General features: G+C 41.9%; 1 protein-coding gene across 2 annotated transcripts; it reads left to right on the forward strand.

Annotated features, from left to right (window-relative positions):
• The first annotated feature begins 1,779 nt into the window (after window positions 1–1,779).
• On the forward strand, window positions 1,780–26,429 carry myot (myotilin). Of its 2 annotated transcripts, XM_041048586.1 has the most exons (18): window positions 1,780–1,928; window positions 8,317–8,368; window positions 8,478–8,655; window positions 8,827–8,889; window positions 9,071–9,212; window positions 9,746–9,769; window positions 10,463–10,582; window positions 10,720–10,924; window positions 16,720–16,939; window positions 17,311–18,287; window positions 19,027–19,177; window positions 19,325–19,426; window positions 20,186–20,223; window positions 20,869–21,007; window positions 21,167–21,374; window positions 21,538–21,703; window positions 22,466–22,599; window positions 24,569–26,429. In XM_041048586.1, exons 2-18 carry the CDS (start codon window positions 8,361–8,363, stop codon window positions 24,709–24,711), a joined length of 3,018 nt encoding a protein of 1,005 aa, XP_040904520.1. In that variant the 5' UTR covers window positions 1,780–1,928; window positions 8,317–8,360; the 3' UTR covers window positions 24,712–26,429. The 2 variants fall into 2 exon arrangements, with proteins under 2 accessions (XP_040904520.1, XP_040904521.1); XM_041048587.1 differs by lacking the exon at window positions 19,325–19,426.
• The last annotated feature ends 1,160 nt before the right edge of the window (window positions 26,430–27,589 follow it).

The following is a 27,589-nucleotide window of genomic DNA, read 5'->3' on the forward strand; positions in this document are numbered from 1 at the left end:
GGTACAACACCATCAGCAGGAGCATTTGCTATTTTGATTTCCTTATGGTGACAAGATCTACTGATGCTTCTGTCTTTTTAAAGTCAAAACATCTACCACCCGTTATCACTCTGCCTGTACAAACAGTTCAGGAGACAGTGCCTCGTGATGACGATGCCCGACGATTTTTCCCTTCAGGTCAGAGGTCAGAAGGTTGGGTGTCTGATTTGAAAAAAAAATTGTCAAAATTGAAGCAGCACAGGCCGAGATCCTGACTTGTCATCAGCTTAAACACTGCAGTTTGCCTTGTTCCTTATACAACTCAGTTAAATACACAGGTTTGTATATAAAAAGTATATATATTAGAGAGTAAAATGCTCTATATAAATAATATTTTTGTTTCTGAAGTCAGAGAAGAGCTTTATTTATCTCACTGTGGATGAAGTGGTCTTGGTTGGGGCTGTCAGTACTGGATGGCGAAGTCACTGCAGCAACCTTGAGGGTCCTGCCTCATCACCATGTCTCTCAGACATCACTTCAATCTTCACACGTCTCTTCCGGGAGCTTTTCTGCCTCTTCAGGATCACAGCAAGGTGAGAGCTGGTTGTCATCTAGCTCCCGTCACAGTGGATAAACTGAACGCTGCTGCTGGATCACACATCAGAAGAGGTGAGAAGGCTGGAGTTCACCTCCCTGTCTCACTCAGAGCCTCCTGCAGGAGAAACTTTGTTTCCTCTTCAACTGAATTGTATCCTGGAGCGTCGCCACAGACATATATTGAGAAAAGCTTAGTGTGATGGGTTGTTAGTATTATATATTTATATTTTGCATGAGTGTTGATGTTTATTGTATGTCTGTGCATGTACTCTAAATACATGTATGTTTATCTGGAAAAATGTATCATAGGCATTTAGATTAAAGCTGCTTTAATCAATGTTTATATTGATATAAAATGACCATGTGTAAGGTAAAAGCTGTAACTGATAGTGATAAAAAACCTGTTTGGCAGTTCCCCTCAGCTCTACAGAACTCTGTGTTTGCATTTGATGATATTACAGCAGTGTTGTGTTTGCAGCTTGTTTCACTGTCCTCAGTCAGCACTACCTAAATTAGTGCCTGTCTTAATTGGGGTTTGGTTAAAGTTAGGGTCAGGGTCAGTCATGCATCAGTCACATGTAGGATGGTTAAAATGAAATGGTGAGTGCCATCCACTACACCCTCTAAGTAGTTCTCTGTTTTTCAGAGTATGTATTAAACCTCTCTCTCTCTCTCTCTCTCTCTCTCTCTCTCTCTCTCTCTCCCTCTCTGCTTCTCTCTCTCTCTCACTTCCAGCGGTCTCATGTGTCTCCTGAAGACTCACTGGCACCAGTCGCAGGTTTCCTGGCCCCTGCCTCACACTCTTGGATAGAGCCTCCAGCCGTGACACCCCAGCCACCTTTTCATGTTTTCAAATTTAGTGCAACAAGTGATCTCTCTCTGTTACCACAGGTTCGTTCGGATTGGACATAAGCTGTAAAGTGGAGCCAGCACAGAGACAGGTGAAGCACTTGTCTGAGCAAATTTAAGCTTCCCTCCTGTTGCCTTTGACGTGCAGCTCTGCTCTGCAATGCGTTCGTCACTGTTGACGAACATTTTACTCCGTTCTAAATTTTCCCCTTCAGTACTCCTGCAACTGACCCCCCCACCTCCAATCTGCTACCAGCCTCAGATTCCCTCCTAACCCCATTCCACAACCCCCCCCCAACACACGCACGCACACACATCCCTGCCTGTGTGTTTGTGTGGAAATGTGTGTGTCAGCTCGCCCAGAGCTGGGAGCGTCCGGCAACCAAGCCATGACTGGCAGCCACACAGTCACATAGCAGTTTTGCATTTAGCATTTGGATCATTCACACTTCCTGTTGGATCAATACGTTTGGTTTTTGTCCTGCTGGGGGAAGGCCTGACAGGTAAGAAGAGGGACACTTTCGTTGAAGTTCTCCACTGTTGGAGTGAAGCTTAGCGTTGAAGGTGCAGCCAGGCCTGCTCCGTGTGCGCATGGCTGGATCAACACTAGAATTTTAACTATTAAACACAATCACACTGTGAAGGAGCCTGTCGGATCCAGTTTACACACCAGATCTTTAGCTTTTGCTGAATATATCCAAAGTTTATAGAGTGTGAAAATTCAATCGTGTAAGGTTTATGTGTCAGGGTATGTACGTAGCTCTCTGCTCTTGGTTTTGATTGGTAGAGGGAAGAGAAAGTCAAAGTCAAAGTAATCAGATAATCAAATACTGTAATTCAGTTGGCTAAGGGCCATAAGTTTCCTGATACTGCATGTTATTGATACTGCAGGCAGTGCTGGAGTGAATGAGTTTGCAGTCAGAAGGAAGAGGACAGCTGAGATGATCTGTCTGGAGCTAAATTTATGCTGTGTCATGTGTCCATGTGCCTGACTATCTATCTATCTATCTATCTATCTATCTATCTATCTATCTATCTATCTATCTATCTATCTATCTATCTATCTAGCTATCTATCTATCTATCTAGCTATCTATCTAGCTATCTAGCTGTCTGTCTGTCTGTCTGTCTGTCTGTCTGTCTGTCTGTCTGTCTGTCTGTCTGTCTGTCTGTCTGTCTGTGTAGCACCTATTTTTCTGTGTGTCTCCATATGTTTGTCAGTGTGTTGATGTAACTCTATATATGTGGGTTAAAGTGTGTGTTTGTGAGCATGTATGTCACCCAGGGTGTAAAGTGTAAAACTGCTGAAGTGGATGAAAAATCTGTTACATCCGTTTGGTAATTTAAAGGGCAGAAGTAAAAAAAAAAAAAAAAAGAAAGAAAAGTGTGTCAGTTATATAGCCCACAGGGTGAGGTAACACAAGACATGTCAGCCAAAGCTGAGTGGGTGGCAGAGTCGGGGGGGTTTCACAGTGCAAGCCTGACGTGCCTGCATGACGCTGTGTTCAGCCGCTGAGCTCCGTGGTTGGTGGACGGACAGATCAGGTGACCCAGTCCAGGTTAAATTGGTCCCCCAAGCAGACAAGTTGAGGAGGTAGGAGAATTGGAGAGGTGGAGGGTGAAGAGGTTTTTCAGAATGATGCAACTGAGCTTACAGCGATTAGAGGAATTCCTCTTTTCCACTGATAGTCACTTTACATCCCAGTGTATGTTTGAAATCACAGGGCCACATATTAAAGCCACATTCTCTTCCTCAGTCACCAACTAACGCTGATGTTTTCATATTTACTCTTTTTAGTCAATGCTAACAGCTTGGTCCTGTGTCAGTTGGTCTGTCTGCCCGCTACACATCCAATACTTTGATTTAAGACCAAGTTTACTTAATTATGTTTGTGAATGTTTGGCGCTAATTAGCCAAAGAACTGCTGAGCCTAAGTGCTGAGCCTAAATGAGCCTGAGAGCAGCCAGCATGTCTGTAGTCTCAGTCGTGGTGTGTAGGGGAGTGTAGAGTTAGTTATTAGTTATTGCCCCTCGGATAATGAAGTACTAAACAATCACCAAATACAGTATTTAATATGGGACAGTCACTTATTGGAAGTAAGTGACTGTCTGCAACAACAATACACGTACCATGAAACATTCGTTTTATTATTGCGACTAAGTAAAGCAACAGCTCTGTACACTACTGACTGATTTCCATACCTCCACTGATATCATCATACCATGTTGTGGTTACGTGTCTGTTTTGGTTCACGGTGATGTATAAGGACACATGGAGAGTAAGCTGAGCATACAGAAAAACAAAGTTTCCCACTGTGTGTGTGTATGAATTGTTCTTGACTCTTTTTTGGCCTACCGGATACAAGCCAAAGTCCCCTGCAGTGGCTGATGTTGTTGCTCCACACATTTGGATGCCACCTGTCAATCAGAGAAGAGCCCACAGGTTATGTAATGATCCTGGTAGATTTCAGCACGTCCAGCTCTGCTGCTAGAATGTGCCGCTGCTGTGCTAAATCTGTCCACAGCTGAGACCTGCTGGGTGTTGGAGGCTTCATGGTGTTGTATGCAGGGACTGGAATTACACAGTGGGTGGTTTGTTTAAATTTAACAAGGTGGATTGTGGGTAGGTGGTGGTGTTGGTTTCCTCCTGTTTTCTCCTGAAAAGCTCTAGTTCACCAGACAGGGTGTAAGTCAGACTCTGTCTGTAGAATTCAGGACTGTTCATTTTTCTTCTTTGTATGGTAACGATACCCCATCTCATTAAGAAATACAGCACATGATTTGTATTGCAATATTGGAAATACAGAGAATAACTGTACTATATATACAGTGGTATATACCAAAATGGTGCAAGTAAGTGGACATTTCTATGTCAATAGCTGAGAAATGAATCACCTTGCAACGTTTTCTACACAATCAATATTTATCCTGCCAGACTGTGAACATTTTACTGTGTAGAGCTGTTGACTGAATGACAAAGTTCCCCACCGTGACTCACAGTGAATTTCTAACTCCTTCTCTGTCTGGTGGGAACAGGTCGCTCTGCCTTCACAGTGATATTCAAATGAATCTTAGAGAAGGTGCAGCCATCTTTACTCCTTCCTGTGTAGCAGAACAGGTGGGCTGAACATGGTCTCAGGAAGAAGCATGGTGTTAAAAATACCAGCCATTATTCTTCATTGAGATATAAACTCCAGAGATGTGTGCCACAGGTCAAAATACTCAACTGTATTAGCAGAACATGTGGTGTTGTGTATTTGCACAAGCAAAATTTGTTTTCCAACTTCATAAGCAGGAATAAAATTTTGTCAAAATGATCAGTTAAAATCCTGAATTTAATTAAATGGAAACGGCTATTAGACAATAAGACATATAGATAAATGACCCGTGCACACTGTCCTCAGACACACAACAGCATAGCAAACCTCTTAATTCAGAAGTAGGTCTGAAATTAGTCAATTTATATATAGATTATAGTGTACAATAACAATGCAGCCACTGTAACCACACAGGCTAACAACATACCCTGCAGGCAGGTATGTTTGGAGCTATTTATGGTGTAAATCTGCTCATACAATGTGTTTCCTAAATTATGGATGGTGATCCAAAAGCAGCCTGCAGCTCCACACATGACTTCAGGTCAGTAGTGTAGTTTATTGGGTCAGTCAGGGGCTACAGTGCACTCAGTGTGGTCCCCACAGCAGCCGTGGGCTTGGACTGATGCATTATTCATGTATTTAACAGAACCACTGATATAGGTCTTTTGTGAAGTGGTTCGGTTCCAGCAGTATCATGTTTCTCTGAAATGATCAACACCACTGTATTTTTAGCCAAGCTGCTAGTGTGGCTCGAGGGATGGCCGTGTTGATCAGGCGGTTCAGACTCTGGTACTCTGGTTCAGACTGAAATATCTCAACAGCTATTGGATGGATTACCATGAAATCTATTGCACATGTCCATGGTGCCCAGAGGATGAATCACACTGATCCTGCTTTGGTGATTCCCTGACTTTTCCTCTACCAGCAGGGAGAAGTTGTTACTTATCCAACATCTACTCGCACAGAATTTAGTATTGATATCCACAGTTCCCAGACCATGAATCCTAATGACTTTGATGTGGTGAAATGATGCACCATTATTGACACTGGTCTAACCAATATGTAGATGTTATGTGATGGGATCAGGCCTTAAACTGATGGATTGCTTATAACTGCTACCTGCATCATTTTATATAATTAAAACCAACAACCTTTTTCAAAATCTGAATTTAAATCTGTATTTACTGCACCATTAAATACAACTGTGGGGATTTTGTGTGTGTTAGGGTCGTCTTTGAACTTGGCTACCACTTCCTGTATATCTCTATCCTTCTGTTGCTTGCCAGGTAACAGATTAGTTGCACTCTGTGAATGTTGCCTGTTGCCACTGCTATAAATCCTTTGGTCATGTAACACAGAGACAATTGATATGAAGGGTTCAGCAGCAGCTGTTGTTGTATCAACAATGGGCTTCAAACAAGGTATACACACATACACACACACACACACACACACACACACACACACACACACACTCACACACACCTGTCAGTGGTGATTATCTGAGGGGAAAACTAAGTGTACACATGGATGATGTACATCCTGCAGCTATTTCTTCTTAAGCTGTGATCTTCTCATTTAGACAGTGTTTAGGCTGTGTTGATATGAGTCCTGTGATCCTATATATGCTGCACTTCCACAACAGACATAGAAATGTGGGGTGAATGGGATTTAACCCTCTCTCTGTTTGCCTGTATTTCTCTTGTTAATGGAGACACTGAGATTTATCTCAGGTCAGAGAGTCTGTGCTGTGCTCAGGAGGTGGCAGAGTTTAATTTAGCCTGGAAACCTGAACCTGAGCCTCCTCTGTCAGCTCCTTCTCCTGGCCCAGTTCAGAGCCACAGAGGGCAGCAGGCTGGGATTTGCGGGGCTGTTCTGGGTGTGAAACGATGAAAGTCTCCATTCGCCTTCAGTTAGCTGTGATACCCTACACTATTTCTAAACTATTTCTGAGACCATGATGGAGATACTTCCTACCCTGGCACGTAGGAAGTGATGCATCTGTTAGTCTGGTGGTGAGAGAGCACATAAGTACACTCAGCAGATCCTTAGGCTGTCTGAAAACCTTACTGATCACCAATATGGATTTGGCTTCTGTACTATATGAAGGCTAACAAAGACATGGCATTGTGTATGTGTGCATGTGTACGTGTACATGTGTGTGAGCAGACCTCAGACTTTAGGACCACAACAGAAATAAACACTTTCATTGTTTTTATCCTGTGTCAAACTTCAATGTTATGCTTATTACCTTGTTTATGTTACACACTTTAACTTCATTTTGTATTTTTTGTCTTCGTATGCTCAAGTTAAAATGGACCCGTGTGCTTTCTATTTTAGTTTTCTTCTCTGTTTTTTTTTTTCTTCTCTTTTTTGAATATTTGGACTAGTGTGTGAAGTGTATGTGGTTTATGACAGAATCAAATCAAATCAACCATCTGGTGTTCCCTCTAGAAAATCTGCTGGCATGTTTTTGCTCTAACAGGGATTTCCCAGGGAGTGACACACACACAATCTTTGTCTCCATTTTAATGATGGACATTTTAATGATGGACAGCTACAAAAACAGTTTAATTATGCAGGCTTCGATTTTAAATTTTTTCTCACTTGGTGTCCAGTCCAAATTCCTCCTACTGAACGTGCTACTGAAAATACAGTATATTCATCTCTGGAACAAAATGTAGTTTGTGTACCACTTAATCACAAAGTTGTGTATCAGCTGCTACTTATGTTATGGCACCATCCAGACTTTCTGAGCCATAATCCACTGTAGAATTTGAATGATCTTGTTTTCCACATCACCCTCGGCTGATACATGTGTGTTGTTGGGAAATGAAGGTTCCTTATCTGAAGCCCCCTTGAGGCAAATGTGTGATGTTTGGAACATGTAAATAAAATTGACAAGACTTGACTTTTGTTTTGGTAAAAAAAATATGAGCCATAAAATTTCTATTCATACAGCATCTGTTGTTACCCAGTGTGTAACTTTCAAATTTGTCAGATATGTTGTTTCCTAAAGCAAGAAGCTAACCTGAAAAACAGAAAAAAATCCAATACACCAGTCCTGTGATAACTCTTGGTAAAACTTTGTGAAACTATTTCTATGACACTGTGCTGGGTGTAGAGCTGCTGAGCTGAACTGCATTGTACTGAAACTGGAGAAACACAGTGGATTTCTTCCCAATGATGTTTTGTTATCTGTATTTTCACTGTCGTGGTTTGTAGATCATGATCATAAATTAGGATTTTCCTAGCTTGCGAAGGGACTCACAGAAACAAGGGATCAATTATTATCATCATTATTACTGTACTTTATCATAACTATACAGTCCAGCTGAACTAACAGGAAGAAAAATAAATTTGTTTGATGCTTATTCAACTTTTCTATGAATGACATTGAGAGACATTTGATGAGTTTAAAACTGCTTTGAAGTCCTGTTGGCTCAGATCAAGATGGCGACTGCTGATGTGTTGATATTTTGATTTGTTGGACATTAGGCTTCTAACCTGTGTCACATCTTTCTTTTCTCCCATCCATATCTCCACCCAGTATACATACAGTGCTGCCTCATCCAGCTGCTATTGTCCAACACTGCTAACACCTCTGCAGTAAAAAAAAAAAAAAAAAAATCCAGGGAAGCATTTTTGCTGTCCATGCATGATCTTAAATCCTTACTTATAATTCATGTGGGGAAACACACTCACACCTGGGAGTCAGCAGTTCCAGGTCTCTACAACACTGTGAAAAAAGCTGTGAGTGTAAGATGTCTGACTCTCTGCTTCTGTCTTTGTAGAGAGCAAAGCAACCTCTGTCGCTGCCTCCTGGAACGCCTGAAACATGGCACAGTAAGTCCAGCTGCACACACACGTAAACACACACACAGACAACACAACCCAAAACATACATGTAATCATTTCACTGTCAATTTGTGTCGCTGTGTGTGCGGCTGTAAAGCGTCCAGAGGGTGCAGAAGAAGACCAGCACCATGTCTCTGACCATCTCCTCCTCCTCCTCCTCCTCCTCTGCATCTTCGTCTCGAGAGCTCTTCTCCAGCTCCTCCTCCTCTTCCTCCAACCTCCTCGCTCAGAGACACTCCAGCCTGGTGCAGCCGCTGTGTGTCAGTCCTCAGAGGGTAATTACTTCTTATTATGAGAGATCAGCTCGTTAGATAAACATGCTCATGTAAACATGTTATTCAAATTTGCAAATGTAACTTGTTTCCCCTTTAACCCTGTGCAAACAACCAAAGAAATAAAATAATTATCAAAGAAATTAAATTAAACACATTTCTTTCTGTGTCCAGACACAGAGTCCTATTTACAATCAGCAGTATTCAGGGAATGGAGTGGCCCCTACATTTGTGAAGGTAAAATATATTAACATCATGTATTTATATGGAGAACAAATCTAACTTATTATTGATTGTATTTCTGTATGAATCTATTCTGATATCCACCTTTCTTCCCCCTTCTCTTCTTCTGTTCTTCCTGCGAATGTGTCCATGTCTGTTCATCTATTTCATCATCATCATCATCATCATCCCCTAGTGTCTCCATGATGTGTCCACAGTGAAGGGTCAGTTGGTGGTCCTGGAGTGCAGACTGAGGGGAACTCCGCCCCTGCAGGTCATGTGGTACAGAGAGGAGGAAAAAATACTCGACTCAGATGACTTTAGGATACTGCGCAAGAGTAAGTGTGTGTTTGTGTGTGTTTGGAGGTCGGTTGGAGTCAAATGACTTGGACACGAGTCATTGATTTGACCTCAGAGCATTGACTGTTGTGCTAATAATACTGAAGAATATAATTCCACAAAACTAGGGTCTGTAAAGACCCTCAGCCTAGATAAAATGAAGTTTTGATATCATCAGTAGGGGTCGGGGTTTATAGTTGATGTTGGGTGAGATTAGAGACACTGTCTTAAACGTCCACTTTTTCCTCATCTGATATGGACTGCTCTGTCCAAGGTGTTTATATAGATTTAAGAAGCAGCATGAACAAAGACCTTCAGCATCATATTGGTGGTGATGCCTCACTGAGCATAGTTATTGATTACATGAAGGCAAAATTCATTCATCTAATAATAGGCTTCAATAACGTTTGTACAGCAGCTTGGATTTACAGTATTTCTATGACATTATAAATTCAGCAGCTAAAATGGGTTAAATGTAAAACTGTATTTTCATCCCCGAGAAAGTAACTTTTCTCTCTCCTTGTTTTCCCAGAGGCCAGTTCTGCATCAGTGCCAGGTAAGTACAGAATATTGGTTTTATACTAATGGCTTTAAAGAAGTGGCTCCCAACGTGGCGGTGGAGACCCTCTAATTGGTCCCAAGATAAATCTGAGGCCTCACAAGATGATCAAATGGATGAGAAAGAAATAGATGTGTTTATTTTTATTTTTTGTTTATTATTATTTTAAAATGTTTATTTTTCTCACTTGTCTCTTAATTTTTGTGAGATTCAGTCACCCCTTCAGGCCCTTTGAAAAAAACATCTTCAAATGAAAGATGTCTTAGATGAAAAAGGGTTAGGGATTGCTCCATTTTTAAGGGGTCAGATGCCACAGAGGACTGGAGCCAAAGGTTTAAATAAAAGCACGATTTTGCAATGCAATATGATATTAATGTTATTAAGAGAACTGAAAGTTGGCACACTAGCGGCTCCATGTGGAGGCAAGAGGGACACATCTCGAAAATATCAAGTGATCCTGTAAAATATTGTAGCAGCTTTTTATGAACATAGCCTTGTTCATTAGGAGCTTTCCCTCTGATTTTAGGAGACCGTTTGTATTCCACTCCTAAATTTTTGGTTTGCCATCTCTTGTGGGTTGATACAAGAAGCAAACATTTATCCAAACAGAGTACATCCGTCAGTACGGGTGAGTACTCAGCTCCACTCAGTATGTTTTGAGAGTCAATGCTCTTTTGTTGACCTGTGCAGAGGAGCTGTGTACGCTGGTGATCACTGAGGCATTTCCAGAAGACTCAGGCCTGTTTAAATGTGTGGCCCTCAACCCCTTTGGCACAGTCTCCTGCTCAGCCATGCTGGAAGTTTACAATGGTGAGATAACAATGAATCTATTACAGTAACTTATATATTACAACTTCACCTGTTGAACTGCACTATACAGTAGAATGAAACTGATCGGTCTAGGTTTTAGAAGTCACTCATCTCATACTTTGCATCCCTCCGTGCAGACCTGGAGGAGCAGCTGGAGGTCGAGGCCATTCGTCAGCAAGAAACAGTTTCCTTCAAACAGGGAAACGAGGCTGTGTTCCAACACGAGACTTCCTCCTCCAGAATGAGCAACGAGGACTTTCCCCCTGTGCTGTCTGACTCCATGAACCTCCCCCCTCCTGAGTGGCCTAACAGCCCTCTAGAAGATAACATCCCTGTTGCAGAGTGAGTGCATGATGGCACACACACACGTACACACACACACACGTACACACACACGCACACACACACACGCACATACACACACACGTCAATCTTTGTATCTCTAAACATTATATAACACTGACCTCAGTGTTTATGCAACATCATTATTTTAAACCAATGATGATGATACGTCTTCGTGATATTACTTCTGATGATACTGCTTGAGTCTTCTTTTATGGTGTTATTCATTGTATATGATAGAGAGCATATAGTACTCCTACTTTCTATGAAATCCTATATTCTTATTTTTTCCTCTTATTTTGAAGTAAAACAAACAATATATAAATAAAACAGTCACACTCCTTAATTTTTCCCACACTTATTTCTCACATGCCATGTCATGAATGCCCTCTGACCTTTGACCTTATTATTTTTAGTTACTTGCTGCACAGTTGCTCTAGAAGTTCTACAGCTTGCAGTGTTGTTTTTTGTGCACATTATTATCAGTATCTAAAACATGAAATTACAACTGTGATTTGGATTTTTTCAGTGTTTTTATGTTTAAAGGAAATGCACTTTATGCTTTTAGTTTATGGAAGAAGTTTTTAGTATATTTCTGTTCATTCATTCATACACTCAGTGACACAGTTTTTATTGTTGTTACAATCTGGTGGAGAGTAAGTCGTTCAGGAGTAACATTTCAAAGAAATGAAGTCGCTTTATACCTTTGTAGTTTCTCTTTATATCCAGACGAGGTCGCTGCTGCATTATTCTAATAATTGAAGAACAAACCAATTCTCAAGTTCACTTTCTTTCTTATAACTTATGTAAAGAGTCCAAACAATAACCTGATGATAATGATGATGAAGATACTATGTGAGACAAATGAACACAGCTTCAGAGAGGAGCTTTAAACACCCCCACCACAAAAACACACTGAATGGATGAGAGTCAGAGAGGAGCTCTGTCCACTGACCCAGCACCGTGCAGTATAGACCCGGTCCCGTTGACGGTGCTGAGCTTTCAGAACATTAAACCAATCAGCAGGGCCCGCGCGCTCACGTCTCTCCGCGTTCTCCTCGTGAGCGCGCGGTGTCACCTGTTGCAGTCCAGCCTCCCGCTTCTCACCGGAGTTTGGATTATCCTTCGTGCAGCGAAAGTCCGGTTTCATTCAGCCAACACTGAAGTGTAAGGAACTTACAAGGTGTTGAAACGTTTAACGCGGTAAGAAAATATTGTGTTTGTATGTGTGTAGGTGTGTGTGTGCGTATCTGCACAGGTGGCGGCTGTTTCTCTTTAACCTGTGTGGGGCTTCAGCTGCTCGGAGTCACAGTTTTAACCTGTGTAATTTGTTTCTACACTGACGTTAATGTTTAAACGGACTAATTTTCCTTCCTTGTTTATATCATGGAAACTCAATATGCTGTGTCCTCCTTAAAAGGTCAAACTATGTTTAGAGCACTTGGAAAGTGGACTTTAATCTATTTTGGGGGTTTGTGTCATTGGTGCGGTTTCAAACAGGCTGGGGGGAAGATCTGTCAGATAGATTAAATTATGATAGTCAAAGACGTCAGTCAGTGAAAGCTATCGACAACTGGTTAAAACTCATTTCATTTTTTTTCTCTGTCGTCTTTTAAGGTTCACATATTCGTAGCTGTGGAGCCACAAATACATTTTGTTTGTCAAAGGAAAGTGGTTTCACGTTGTCAATAAGATGTGGCAGTAAACTCGAACTTTCTGCATGAAAGGAGATAATAATGTCTAACTGAGATCCACACACATCTAATTCACCTACACTGAAGTGACCCATCCCTCACTGTTCTCGGGATCCTCTGGAGCTGCTTCAACGATCCACTTTGGGAAGCTCCGGAAATATGTGTCTTTATTGTGCTGTTGTGTTTGCAGCGTACCAGGCAGCCTAAAGACAAGTGTCATCTTAAAACGGGGCTATGAGCTCATCTGTAAAGTTGTAAAATGTGTGTCCTTCATTCTTAACCCTTCATCAGCCCTTTTGGATGCCTGGGGAAATAAGAAAACCGTTGTAGTGACTGATTTTCAAGTCTGCCAGAATGATGCATTCACATGCAGTCATACGAAATGGAAAAATAACATCTCAAGCTTGAGAATGCATTGGTGCCAAAAGTGTAGTAATATCAGTGAAGGTGAAAAACACCACGGTTGAAGCCTGGCACAGGTACTACTGAGTATAAAGTAATTTTATCTCCTCAGCTCTTGTATCTTTGGTGTTTGATACGGTTCATGTCTTTAACTTTGAGTTGATACTTTGGTTCATATTCATATCCAGTGAGTGTTTTATGGTGTGAAATATGTCTGGCTGAGTGTAATGTGTCCACTCTGTATCAGTGTCCAGGACTATGATCTCATCTGTAATGTGAAGTGCAGACATGGCGTCTGTGTCCTTCAGAAACCCCCCCCAGCCTCAGCGCTGCACACAACAACAGTTGTTCTGAAACTGCTGGCAGCGCTCTGGATTTTAAGGTCATGTTGAGGTTCTCTGACCAACTTGTTTAGTTTATCTGATTATTTACTTGTTTTGATTATTGGGTGAGGGACAGGGACTTGATTGTCCGTAACCTGCAGGGCTTCTGTTGATCTGGACTTTCTCCCCTCGATAAATATAACAGTCTCAAATACTGTGGCCGGGTAAAGAGTACTTTCAACTGTGAAAATACTCTGTGGTTTTTCTTGGAGACATTGTGCATGACATGTTTGACTGCTGACTGTTTAGAATTCATTTTTTCCCCCGCAGAGTTTGTAGTTCAATACTGAAAATTATGCAACTGTTGAATACAAAACTATAAACGACTCTGTAGTTGTTTTATATTTATCCCTTTTTGGTCTGTGACGTTCTGAAAAGGTCTAACACAGTGGTGAGAAGCTTAATTTCCAAAACTTTAATGAGAATTAGTTCATTTTTGTCCTTGATCGTTAAGTAGACATGTAGTTATGCATTTCGTCCTTTACCACTGAGTCTGGATGTTTCTAGATTCTGTTAAGGATTCATATTGTTGTCCCTCTGTTGTTGTCGGTCATACAGAGGGCTTACAGCTTAGCGTGCTCCTACCCACAATGCCATGCAGATTGTCTGCGTGTGTGTGCGTGTGTGTGTGTGTGTGTGCATGCATATTAAAAGGGTTGGGTCACCAGCAGAGTGTCTGCACCTGCCAGCTGATGTCCGAATTCCAAGACTAATATAGCTTTGCCCACTTAATCACACAAACACAAATACACATACGAATGTGCACACTGAGACACACGTGCCATCACAGTACTTAATCACGCAAACACACACATTAAAGCACAGCACACGTGACATTTATGGATGAGTTTTGGTGTAAATGCCTGTGTTACTGTTTTGAATCAGTGGGTCTGTTGTCCGGTAAAGAATGAATACATATAGAAGTAGAGAAGCTGATGAACTGTTGAGATGTCTCAGAAATTTCTCTTTCACCATTTCTGCTTTCTGTTTGTGTTAGATTTACTCATATTGACTTCTAGTTTGTAACATTGCTCACTGCATCAGGAATATTGTGCATGCTGTCTCACTGCCAAGGCTCACTGGGACAGATCAGAGGAGACACTGCTGATGTTACTACCAGTGCTTTTGCTGTTCAGCCAAGTCAAAATATCTGTGTTAGAGGTTGACAAATACATCGATCAGGGCAATTCTGTCAGTCAGTGTTAGACTGTTGCAGATATAGCATTACTGGCATTTATGCCAGTCAATGAGAAACAAGAAATTTTGGTACAGAAATAGCAGAAGTATGTTTGGGGATATGTAGAAAAAGGTTTCTGGTTCCTAATATGTCAACCAAAGATCATTGACAAGTTTAGTTTTTAACTGTTAGAGTCAAAGAATGCAACCAAATATAAAGGATATTATTTAAAAAAATGTTAAACTCTTAATATTAGGGTCCTCAAAAATCTAGTATAGGTCAGACCATACGCTACATCTTCCAAGGAGGTTTTTGGATATCGCTTTGTCTTTTTGGAAAAAAAAAAAAAAAAAAAAAAACTTGATGGACTTGTCTGGACTCCTCAGTCTCACATGTATCCATCCATTATGGCCATTTCCACCTACAAAAAGTTTCTGTCATTTAGAAACCGTTTTATTCACCACGTATCCCACAAAGCTCACCCAGGCTTCATTACGTTACATAACACAATTGGATGACCCTGAGAAAGAGGTATTCATTTGGCTGTTGACATCCCACGGCCTTGGTATGGTTGTCAGATTCATTTAGGCATACACATATCAGCTCTGAGAGGTCCTTTAGGTTGTACTTCATTTAGGTGATGTTACAACAACATGATCAATTGAAGTGACCATGTCAGCTGATGCTGGCTGGCCAAAGCTCTCCTGTGCCCTCAGGAGACCAGGGGAAATACAGAAAGACTGAGCAAGTGTGTGTAAGTGAGTGTGTGTGTGAGGGAAAGCGAGGAGAGAGACTGCTATTGTCATTATGCTCAAGCATAGCCCAGACTACGTGGTAGTCATGGGAACAAAATTCTTTCCTAGTAGAAAAGTAGAGGGCCAGCCAGGCTTGGTATTACAGGAAGAAAACTACTGAGTGGGCTGAAACGGGATCTGTTACTCTCATTAGACTGTCCCGCTGGTACCATGGCAGCCATACTGAAACATATAATCTGTAGTTACGGATATTTATAGCTTTGTTCACCAGTCGTCATATTGATCTTGTTGGTGGGAATCTTAAAGAGTCTCAGGGATTGTGTTTGTTCTGCGGGCCTTTTAGTTTGTAGAGCAAAACAGTCAAACAGCCAGGTGTGTGTTTTTTACACGGAGTGCCACAGGAGAATTCAGTGTGGTAGTAATGGCAATAAAAAGTGGCTGCATTAGAGAACAGCAGCAATGGTAAAGTGTGAGGTGGTGCTGAAATCTCAGAATTTGACTTGGGTAGCAGGTGTTGAGGGCTAAGGGCGTCTACACACTGTCAGTCTTTTTCTCAGCTGCCACCACCTTTTTATTTTTTTTAACATGAAAACCTAGAGGAAGTGACCACTCAGAGGGAAAAAAGGGGCTGCTCTAAAAAGGCGGCATGGCACCTGATTATTCTGGAAAGAAAAGAAAAGTCAGTCAGGGGCTTCCTCTGTAACGTGTTTTACAAATTTTAGATGGAGTATGTGCCTGAAAAAAAAATCACTCAGAAGATTTTTTTTCTTTAATCCTTGCATTAATTGTACATACAGACTGGGTCCAGAGTTGTTCACAGGAATAACATCAAGGTGCAGTGACCAATATTATAAACATCAGCAAACAATCAACATGTTTTCTGTTTCGAAAACAACTGATTGCTCAGCTCCTGTTCCTTTGCTTCCAGTTCTGTGCACTAATTTTCTCCACTTTTTGGGGAGGATTTCAATATTTAATCAGTTGTCATAAGAAAAATAGTTTCAGGACATGGATGTTTGTGGAAAGCCTAAATTCAGAGTTTAAAATGGGTGATTATGAGTTAAGGACAATTATGTAATTTAACCTGTAGAGACTTTGAATGTGTTATTGATGATTGTTAATTTGTGTCTGAGGCTCTTTGAAGATTGGTAATATTTCTTGGTTGAGCTGACAGTAGGTTTGAACTGCTCAGAGCGGGATCAGGGGATATTCATGGGTAAAATCGCCTTCACTCTTGGCACTCTGTAGGTGATTTTCATGAGAACTGTTTCTGTACTTCACCCATCTGTCTCCCTCTTACGTTTTCTTGCTTCTCGTCCCAGAACCTGTAGCTTTTTACGAATATATTCAAATCTTTGCTCATATATCTGTGCGTATCTGTCAGTTTTCCAGAACCTCAGCCGGCCAACCACTCCTCCGAAGGGCCCTTCATTCGCAGTGAGGAGGACAGTGCCTTCAGCTCAGAGGGCCAAAGGTCACCAGAGGTTTCCGTCCGAGCCTGTACGCCCAGCCCCCCCCCTCCACCCTCACCTCCACCACCAGCACAAGTCAAGGAGAAAGCACCAACACCCAAGCTGTTCACCCCAAGCAAGCTCAGTTTCACTGTAAGTTTTGTGCTGTCTGAGATGATTTTTGCTGCAGTTGTTAGTTGCTGACAATATACTTAACTTCAAAAGGATAAATAGGGAATGGCAAATTTAGGTTTAGACAAGATTTAAAAGGAGAAAACACCAGTTGATAAATGAGTAAATAAATGTTAAGTGCATGCACCTTCTTGCCTACACTCTAGGTGTCAGTTGAATCCACCTTGAATATTCTTCTGATGTGTTGTCTAATTTAGTAGCATTTGATATTTGAGACACATGTAAATTAGTGAATGGAGATGTGAATGGAGATGTGTAAAAGTTTCTGAATGTCTCCTGTTCATTACGCCTCATTGAGTTTTTTGTAAATTGGTGTGTCTTCTCTCCTCCAGTCCTCCCAGTCCGGAGGCACCAACATGAACCTCTCAGACCTGCCTACCTTCACGCCCAGTGCCTTCCCTCCCAGTGCCTTCAACTATGAGCGACCGAGGCATTTTATCCAGTCGCAGCCGGCCTTCCAGGCTCCCAGCTATGAGAGTGTGCTGAGGGAGGCTCAGGAGAACCAGAATAACTCCCAACAGAACCTCAGCAGTGTTACAGAGACACAGAGTCAAGCTAAAGTCACGTCCACACAAAGTCAGTCGTTTTCTCAGACTCAGTCAGTGTCAAAGTCCTTGTCACAGACCCAGTCACAGCTTCAGTCTCTAAGCCTCAGTCAGAACCAAACCCAGTCTGCTGCCCAGACCCAGTCTCAGACCCAGGCCAACGGAACGGGCAAGTCCTCTCCCTCCTCTTCCAGTCTCAGTTCCCCCATTTCCACCCCAGCTTCCTCTGCTGCGCCTCCTCTTTCCTCCACTGCCCTGTTGCTCAGTCCCTCTGCTGCCACCAACTCCTCACCTTTTCCATCCTCCTCCTCATCCTCTCTCCCCCGCACCACCATGCGTTCCACCATCACCCTCACCCCCAGTGTCCCCAGTGCCACCGGCCTTGGCAGTGCCACCCTGCCAGCCAACCAGGATACCATGTCAGCCCCCGCTGCTTACCTCTGCTCTGTGCTTCCCTCCCAGTCCTCCTTCTCCCCTTTCTCCTCATCCAAACTGTCTCCCAACTCCAGCCTTCCCCACCCCTCCATCTCCCCCTCCTGCTCCCCACTTTCCCCCTCCAGCCCCCTGCTCCCCGTGAGGGCCTCCTCCTCTCCTTCCTCCCCCCCTCAGCAGCCTTTCCCAGTGTCCCCTTCCCTCCCTCGCTCTCCTCTCTCTCCCTCCTCCTCCTCCTCCTATCTCCAACAGCCCAACTCTCCCAACAGCCAGAACAAAGTGCCTCCTGCTGTGGTCTCCCTGCCTGCCAGCTACAAGGGGACGCCTAACATGTGAGTCACAGTATACATTAATGTGGCATGAACAAATTAACATACAAGTCAAATTGTCCCACAACAACAAAAAACAAAGAAAAATTGTTATTTGTGGAGCAAAATGTTCACAAACTTATACATGCATACAAATGATCAAATGAGAACAAATGATTTCAGGGAGGTGTAAAGAGGCTGTGAATGTATGAAAAGACACATCAGTCACTGCTTTTTTAATTTTATTTTTATCAATAACAGTTGTTTCAACTTTCTGTAGACTCCCTGAGGAAATTGTTAGTTTTTAAGAATTGATGCAGATGTTTTCAGCTGTTTTTCCCACAGCAGACCAACTACATTACAATTAGAGACCAGACTGTTCACCCATTAAGAGTGTTTGAGTTGAAAAGTACCACTAACAGACCTGAAATTATAAAACCATAGCAGTGACTCTGGCTTAGTTTTGCAAGTTTACCATGGACCTAATCCATGGTATTTTCCAGCATGAAGCAAGCATGGCATTCATTTTTAAGTACTCATTGCAGTCTCCACATTGAATACATTTAACAGCAAAGCAAAGTAAAAACCCTGCTGATATGTGGATCATGGCTCAACAGTTTGTTTCCAGAGGTGTTGGAGGTTGAAGTGTTGGGTCTGTTGCTGGATTAAAGGTCATCAGCGTATATTCTTCTCTCGTTAGTCTTTGCTTCCTTCTTGTGCTTTATTTATCTTCCTCTCTCCTTTCCCTCTCTTTACCTTCCAGCCTTCCCAAGCCCATTCTGAAGAAGTCTGTAGCTCCTCGGCCTTCTTCTTCTCGTTCCACAGATGGAGACATCCAGGGCTCCAAAGACGCCCTCATCCAGGATCTGGAGAAGAAGCTGCGCTCAAAGGAGGCCAGGAGAAGAAACAACCAGGTGTGTGTGTGTGTGCGCCTGTGTGTGTGTGTGTCTGTGTGTGTGTGTGTCTGTGTGTCTGTGTGTGTCTGTGTGTGTCCTGCAAACTGTGTTGGAAGTGGATGCCAGTAATGCCAGTTTAACAGTATAAAGCTTGATTTTTGACAGAAACTGTCCTATGAGGAGCGAATGGCTCGTAGGCTGCTGGGTCCAGACAACGCCACCTACATGTTTGACCAAGACAATCTTTCAGACTCACAACTCGACCAGGTACAACATCAGACTTTCATTTTGTCAGCGGGCATCAGAATTATTACAGTAGTCCTTCGATCTGAACATATCTAACAGTGTTTCAGATTTTCCTGATGTGTGTTGCAGTGCTGACCGTGATGTACACACATTTATGTTGGCTCTTGTCCAAAACCCATTAGTTTTCATTTTGCTATTAAGTAAAGCCTACACATTATTACAGTCATTTGGGTTTGAATGGCTGCACAGGGAGCCCGTTTCCCTCTCAGGGCCCCCGTGATGGGCTCCCGACCTAAAGTTGAAAAAGCCTGGCAGTAAAATCCGCAGCCCCAGTGAAACACTGTATACACACTACGTGTGTGTGTGTGTGTGTGTGTGTGTGTGTGTGTGTGTGTGTGTGTGTGTGTGTGTGTGTGTGTGCAGGATTGTTCTGTCAAAAAGCCTCTGTCGCAGGGCTTTGCACCGTCTATTCTCTCTGTCTTTCACACTCGCATACACAACTCCAACACACACAACACATGCATATACACACTCAAGGACACACAGGTCCTCTCAAGCCAATAAGGTTTGTCAGCAGCTATATTTAGCCTGTTTTCTGAGAACGAACCCCTTTCACTGGTGACAACAGGAGTATTGTGTTTGAATACACACACACACACACAGACACACATACACACACACATACACACACACACACACACACACACACAGAGTTACCCTCCTTGAATTTTGTTAGTTTTCAAACCTGTGATTCCTCTGCTCATCTGTTTTCTGCTACAGCCTGATTCACCAGAAGGAAGACACACAGGTGGACTATGGTAAATACAATTTATGTCTCAATATTGCTCATAATTATTAAAGTTTATTAAAGTCAACATTACAATCATTCATGTGTGATTTCTCCCTCAGATCCAGCGTAGCAGTATTTAATCTATGGAGCTGTAAAACTAAATTGATCTTTTAAAAATAGCTCAGTGTTTGTTATTGTCCATTTAATGTTGCAACTGAGCATCAAGATGCTCAGTGAAATCATGCATAGTACTTTGCAGCTTACATAACAGAAGCCTCCATGGAAATATTATCATCTTATTTTTCTTAAGTCAACTTAAAGTATCTTCCAGCGGGCTGAGATGTATCCTCAGCTTTTTTCACCGCCAAAGCTGATCAGATTTTTAAAGATTTGAATTTTCCAGGAATGTATTTATCCTTCCCTAAGTATAGCCTGTGTTAACTTAATCTCTACATAAATCTACTGAGTGTCTTATATTTCCACCTGCCTGTCAGTAGAGACTGACTCAGGTCCCTCACACAGTAACCAAGTTGTCAGAGGACAGAAACAGAACAGGAATCAGTGTTTATATGGCTGCCTGTGTGTTTGCTGTCACCAGTGGACTGTAAAATTCAGTCACTGAAAGTGAGGTAAAGTAGGGTTATGAATAAATAATCTCTCTCTCCCTGTACAGGGGGAGGCACCACTCAGGGACAGATGAGAGGGGAAATGAGGGATCAGCTATCCAGGAGAAATGTTACGCTCCTCGCTTCCTGCAGATCCCCCCAGACCTCACTGTGGAGGAGGGACGCTTCTGTAGGATTGACTTCAAGGTGAGTCAGTCTCTTGCTCACCAAGGTCTGCAAAGTTCATGAATAAACTTACAAGCATACAAGATCAGAAGCTTCCTCACATAGCTTATGCCAAAAAAAATCAGTGAAATAATGGTGTGGTCATGCAGAGGTAAATAAAATCCTACCGTCCCTCTTCAGGTCGGAGGACTCCCCACACCAGACGTCTGCTGGTACCTGGACGGCAAAGCCATTCGTCCAGACGACTACCATAAGATGCTGGTGTGTGAGAAAGGGATGCACTCATTCATCATAGAGATTGTGACGGTGCATCATGCCGGTGTGTATGAATGTGTGGCCAGGAACCGAGCCGGGGAGAGCAGATTTACCATGAGACTCGATGTCATAGGTAAAAATGGAATTACTTGAATCTTGTTTTTAGGCTGGAAATTCAGTCTTTTTATGCAGAATTGATTGAACTGACTTCATACCTGTACTGCCATGTCAATTATCTCTGTTCAGTGAATGCTAGCTGCACTTTTAAATTCAGTCAGCCTCCTCTGCTTCTGCAGCCCAGGAGGTTCTCCGTCCTCCCACCTTTGTCCAGAAGATGTTGAACTCCAGAGCTCTAGAAGGCGACACTGTTAGGTTAGAGTGTAAAGTGGACGCTTCCCCTCCTCCACAGCTTTTCTGGAAGAAAGATAAAGACATGCTGCGTATTGACCCCAACAGAATGAGGTGGGTCAGCTTCATCACACCAAAACCCCTTGTAAATATGTTAATTCATATTTTTAAAATATTGTGAATTTATTTACAAACATATCCAAGTTTTTGTTATAGAAAATTTCACCCAAGCATAGTTTATCTTGTCTCTAGATCCCACTTATAAAATGCACAATTAACAAAATGGACCAAAACTTTAGAATATGCTAAAGGGGTACATCAGTGATTCAGTATTTCACTTCCATAAATCTGGAGGAGTCACAAAAGATGGACTGAAAAAAGAGCGGTAAGAGTCGAATCAGCAGGAGCAGAGAAATTCTGACATTTAGTCCCTATTAAAATTCAAATTCCAAAAATACCTCCTACATTTCTGAAAGTGCAGTGTAGTAGCATCTTTCATTAAACTTGCCCTGCCTGAGACATGCCCCGGCTCTCAAACTCCACACCTCCATTTTCTGCCTCAGGCTTTCTGTGATGAATTTGTGGACTCGAGCTCCATCTGACATTTTCTCAGACTTTAAATCTCCTTCAGAACCAAATAAGTCTTTATACAACTTTTGCACAGGCGTAGGAGTAGTACTCCTCAGGACTACTAAACTTATCCTTATGGGTAAAATCAGCATTAAATCAATTATTCACCATTTACTTTCTTCAAGAATTAATCCCATAAATTGTGTATGTGGGTTTCTTGTGTTTTGTTGTGTTTATCAGGACACTGGACCCGGTGTGTGAACTTTCTGATAAAATGACATTGGATTCTGTATCTTTGTGTCACAGTCTGTACCAGGACGGTTCAGGCCGGCAGTGCTTGTTGATAGAGAGGGTGGTGAAGTCCGACGCTGGCTGGTACACTCTCTCTGCCATCAATGAAGCTGGCATGTCCACATGCAACGCCAGGCTGGATGTAGGCAGTAAGTCCACTGTGTGTTCATCTTTCTATTTAAATTAGCTTTAAGGGCCCATCTCAGCTATCTCTCGTATGAGATATCCTGGTAGTTACCATAGTAGCCCAGGCTATAAAATCAAACAACAGATGGGGAATGCTGTGCGCTCAACGCTACACTGAATCCAGCTCCACAGCCTGGAACACGTCAAACAAATGCTGTGTTACGTGATCGAGCGGAAACTTGGTGACAATACAAGGCATAGACCTGTTCATCTTATGGCATAATCACCAAGTCAGAGCGATAAGTACGGAGGCCATCCAGCCGCGAGGGAGAGCTCACTGCAGGAAAATACAACACTAAATGCAACACAGCTATTAAGTTTCTGCTCGATCACATAACACACCATCTGCTGTGTGGAGAGTGAGAGGACTGACAAAGGCTGCACAGAGAACTACCTGACGCTCTGTTACACACAAGCTGGACGGCTCAGCTGATTAGTAAACCTAAGTGAGTTTAGACTGCTTCATCTGAACCAGGACTCAGATTCAGACACAATAGATCACTGAACAGGACCTCACAAGAAGGAGTGGGTGGCTTACAGTGTACACATCAGGTCTCTGACTTATTTAGCTTAGAATCTGAGACTTAAAGTTACTGTAGGAAAAACTTACCTCAATCATCAATGGAGTTTGCAACCAGGTGATTCAAAGTACATTAACATAGTGACGTTCTATAGTATTGTGTGTATAGAAGCTGTGGCTCTGAAAAGGTAACCCAAACAAAGGGTTAATGAAAGCATTATATATATTCAGTAAACACATAATATACCGACAGATGACAAATTGGAAATGGCAGCACATGGTGGACCAATACGTTACTAAGACACTTTATTAAATTATTCTGACTAATTTGCTCATTTAAATTATTAAATTTTATTATGTTTATATTTTATTATGTTATTTTTCATTTTGTGTCACCTAATTTTTTTTATTTATTATTTTTTTAATTAGCCTTTCAGGAATCAATGGATTCATTTTAACTTTTGAACAGAAACCAAGATATATCAACTCACTACCAGGTTAATATATTTAGTACTAAGAATACTTTCAGTAGATCTTATTGTGCAGATGATTTTCAGGGACTGGTGGAGCTCTTAATTTGAAAATCTAGCCTTGGGTTGTACTGTGTTTAATTTGTAAGGTGTGTATTAGATGACATGCTGTACATTTTGAGTCTTCATGACATATAGTAGTGATGTCTGATTATAGTCTGGACCTATTCTACTGTAGCTGTTAATAAGGTCTAATGACACACAGACTGACCTGCTGACTACCAGTCAGTTATCAGACGAATTAAGCTAATTAATTGTTTTGTTTGTTTAAAGAAGGAAGGTGAAACATGGAGAGCTGTGCAGCCATTGTTCCTACATCTGTGTCACATATCTGACACTAAGCTATGCTGTGCTGTGCCAATGGCGTGAAGAAGAGTTATTTTCAGACAACTGGCATGAAAAGAATGAAAAGAATTTAGCATGAGTCCAACAGTAAAATGTGTTGGTGCTACTGGTGACACCAGCAGTATAATTTACATTATTTATAGAAATAAACAAGGAACACGCAGGTTTCCCCCCCACAGCTTCAGTATAGACACAGTTTCATGCACATGCTCACTCATGATTTACTGTTTGTGGTATCCCTCAGATTATTTACAGCCGATGTTTAACACAGCAGGATGTTTAACACAGCAGGATGTATAACTGCAGTAATGTCTTATCACACAATCCAGCTTTGCTGTACAAAGTGTGATGTATGTGTGTAACGTTTCAAAAACTACAGATGAGTAAGTTCATACTGTAAAATGATGTGTATCTGTGTGTGTTTGTAAAAAATACAGTCACAAAGTTATCCAGTAAAAATAGTATTTAATAGATTTATTTATTAGTGTTAAAAATAACAACAAACAAAAATCGTATTGTTGACTGTGCCCCTCCCAGCTCGTACAGCCCCGGCCATGAAGACGGCGCCCCCGGCCTCCAAGACACTGAAGCTGCTGTCGTCTCTGAGCCACGTGCCTGCTCTCACTGCGGAGAGCCCCGCCCAGCACACCGCCCCACTGTACGAGAGTGAAGAGCTGTAAACCGCACCATCACACAAACCCATCATCTCAGAACTGGGACACTGGTCCAGAGCCTGTATTAACTGTGATGTTTGTACAATTTTAAACATGCTTTGGTTCAGAGTATTAAATTAATAGCATCACAGCAGATGAGTAAACACCTCAGAGTTCTCTGGAGGCCAATCCAGATCAGCTTAAATAAGTTAAGTATAACTAAACAAGCAACCCTTTGGTTAATGTACAAGGCAGATAAGCTTAGCCATATTTTCAAGACTAACGTAACATCTGTGAACATCTGTAAAAAGATGTGATACAATATCAGAGGATTTTCCTCTCTTTTTTCTTAGTAACAGTTAATCTTTGTCTTGCTAAAAAGCTCAAAACAAATCTTTCAGGTGTAGTGATTTTTCAAACTGGCCTTTTAAAGATTGTTTTAAATACTTGAAGGAAACCGCCCTCACCTTCAGGAACATTTGGTCGCTCCTTTAACAGAAAAGTTTCCAGGGTTTAGGGTGGTCACATGCCTTCTTAAGGCTGTCTCTGTCTCTTCATCTGCCTTCCCTGTCTGCTCTCAGCAAAGTGCTCTAGGTCATGGATGTATTAATAGACCTGGGTACGATGTGGTGGAGTCACCCCTGCTGCCAGTTTTATCCAACCACAGCAGCTGACCACAATACTGTAACACAGAATCCCCTGTGGTCCAGAAACCATTTTAACTAACAGACAACAACCGGGCTTCTACTTCTGCATGGTGTCTGTGCAGTCTAAAGGACCTTTCATCTGAATAATTGTGCATAATCTTGAAACACAGTGTCTTGCTTTCTTCAAGGGTCTAGGTTAGAAAACAGGAAACAACCTAGATTAACTTAAATACCCACAATCCAACACTGCCATCATCTGTCTCTGCACTTTAATCATCCACGTCTCATCTCCAGCACCTGCCCTCCTTTTCCTTTAGCCTCCATGTTTTTATGTTTGAGCTTCAGAATTTAAATGTTTGTCTCTGAATTCCAGCTGCTGCCTCTGACGTGTGTGTGTGTCTTTGTGTGTGTCTCCATTAACTGGAACAGAAAATCAGATTTTTAATCTTTGACTCTTGTCTGATGTTTCCCCCGCTGTTTAAAGAGAGATCAGAGGTTGGTCACTGCTCAGATTCTCTGCTGTGGTATAAACTCAGCCTATTATGTGTTTTTAAAGTTGGTTTCTAATTTACAGTGTATGTGAATGAAGCTATTTATTTGAACTGAAGTTATTAGTTACCAGTGCTGGGACTTTAAGTTGCCCCTCTCTCGGCCTGTAAAAGGCTACAACCAGAGGTGTATAATATCAACAAGTCAGACGAAGAGCTCCAGGCCGCCATTCTGACACCAGCCTCCACAACTGAACACAAAATCAGATCTGCACTCAAAAGAAAATTCAAACCTAATTTATTTTAAAAAGTTTACACTTTATCACATCTGCAGTGCAGATAAGACGTTTTACACCAGTTTGCTTTTCTCCTTTGGTGCCATGTTTGTTAATGTTCAGCTAAAACAAATGGATGTCAGTGTGTCAGCCTGTGTCCACATTTGCTGAACTCTCCATTTTCCAACCGGAGCCTTGTATAAAACGTATCTTTCAAAAAGAGGCTTGATTTGCCTGTTTACCTTGGACCTGCTTGTTGTTATTGCCAGCCCAGGAGGTCATTTCACAAAAAAAAAAAAAAAAAACTTGTATTTTTTGCTGGATCTGCATGCAAACTGAAAATCTGGCATTTAACCCTGTGTTGCCACGGCTCAGTGGGCATAGGAACTGAGATCTGGGTCACAAGAGATGAAAACTGTTTGGATCAAACAGGGTTTAACGTTGGATTTGCTGAAGGCACCAGAAAAGAGTTGGTAAATTTCTGTTGAGATTTGAAACGCAGGTAGTAGTGTGTATTCTCCTCAAGTACTGTTTGTTGTGTAAGAAGTTCTGGATGAATGAGGAATAAAATCAGTGTGACCTTGGCTTTGCCTCCTGCTATGTATCTGTTTTTTTTTTTTTTGTTGTTGTTTTTTGTTTTGTTTTTTAATGGCTGCAATAACAGTGTAAAACTCAGCCAGATTAGAGCTCATGTCGCCCTCTGGTTAAGTTAAAAACTTGCTGATGAAGGTGTGAAATTAAACATTAAATATACATGAATAGTTAGGGCCCGAGCATGAAATTCGTGAATTCGTGCGAAGCCCTATTATAACTGAAGGGATTATTATTATTCTCTTTTATTTTTCTTCCGCCGCTTTGCCGGCTAATTTGACCCTGAACGTGCTCAAAAAGTCTCCAACCTTTGCCCAAAATTGTCCCCTGACAAAAATTCTTGTTTGACACTGTCCATGTGACCGGGCGCAGCCAAATGGCTCTGCAGCACCCCCTAGAGTGTGAAAATATTCACCGTAAGACCTTCGGACTTGAAAATTGGTACACAGATGCATCACGTCGAGATGAGAAAAAAAGCCTCTTGGAGAAAAATTCCACGATGTATAGGAAGTCAGCCATTTTGAAAAGACTGTACCATTTTGCCTTTCGCACTGGCTGTACTTTGACAAAAACTCCTCCTAGGGGAATTGTCCGATTTCGCAGAATTCGCTGAATCAAATGTTTTGATGTGGGTTACATGGTCTGCCCGTGGCGCTGCCACGAAAATGACCCTTTGCCAACACACAGGAAATGGATGTATTTGTGGCTGTATCTCACACATACTTCATCCAATGTAGATGAAAAAATCAGGCATGATGAGCATGTGATTCTGAACAGATTGATATGCTAATATGATGATACTGTCACAGTGCCACCTGATGGCAGTGGTTCTTTTTTTTCTTTAATTAAGTCCTCCTAGGGAAATCATTGGATGGAGCTGAAATCTTGTCATGTTGCTTTTAAG

This window comes from Toxotes jaculatrix, chromosome 10 (assembly GCF_017976425.1).
Source record: "Toxotes jaculatrix isolate fToxJac2 chromosome 10, fToxJac2.pri, whole genome shotgun sequence".
Classification (NCBI taxonomy): Eukaryota; Metazoa; Chordata; class Actinopteri; family Toxotidae; genus Toxotes; species Toxotes jaculatrix.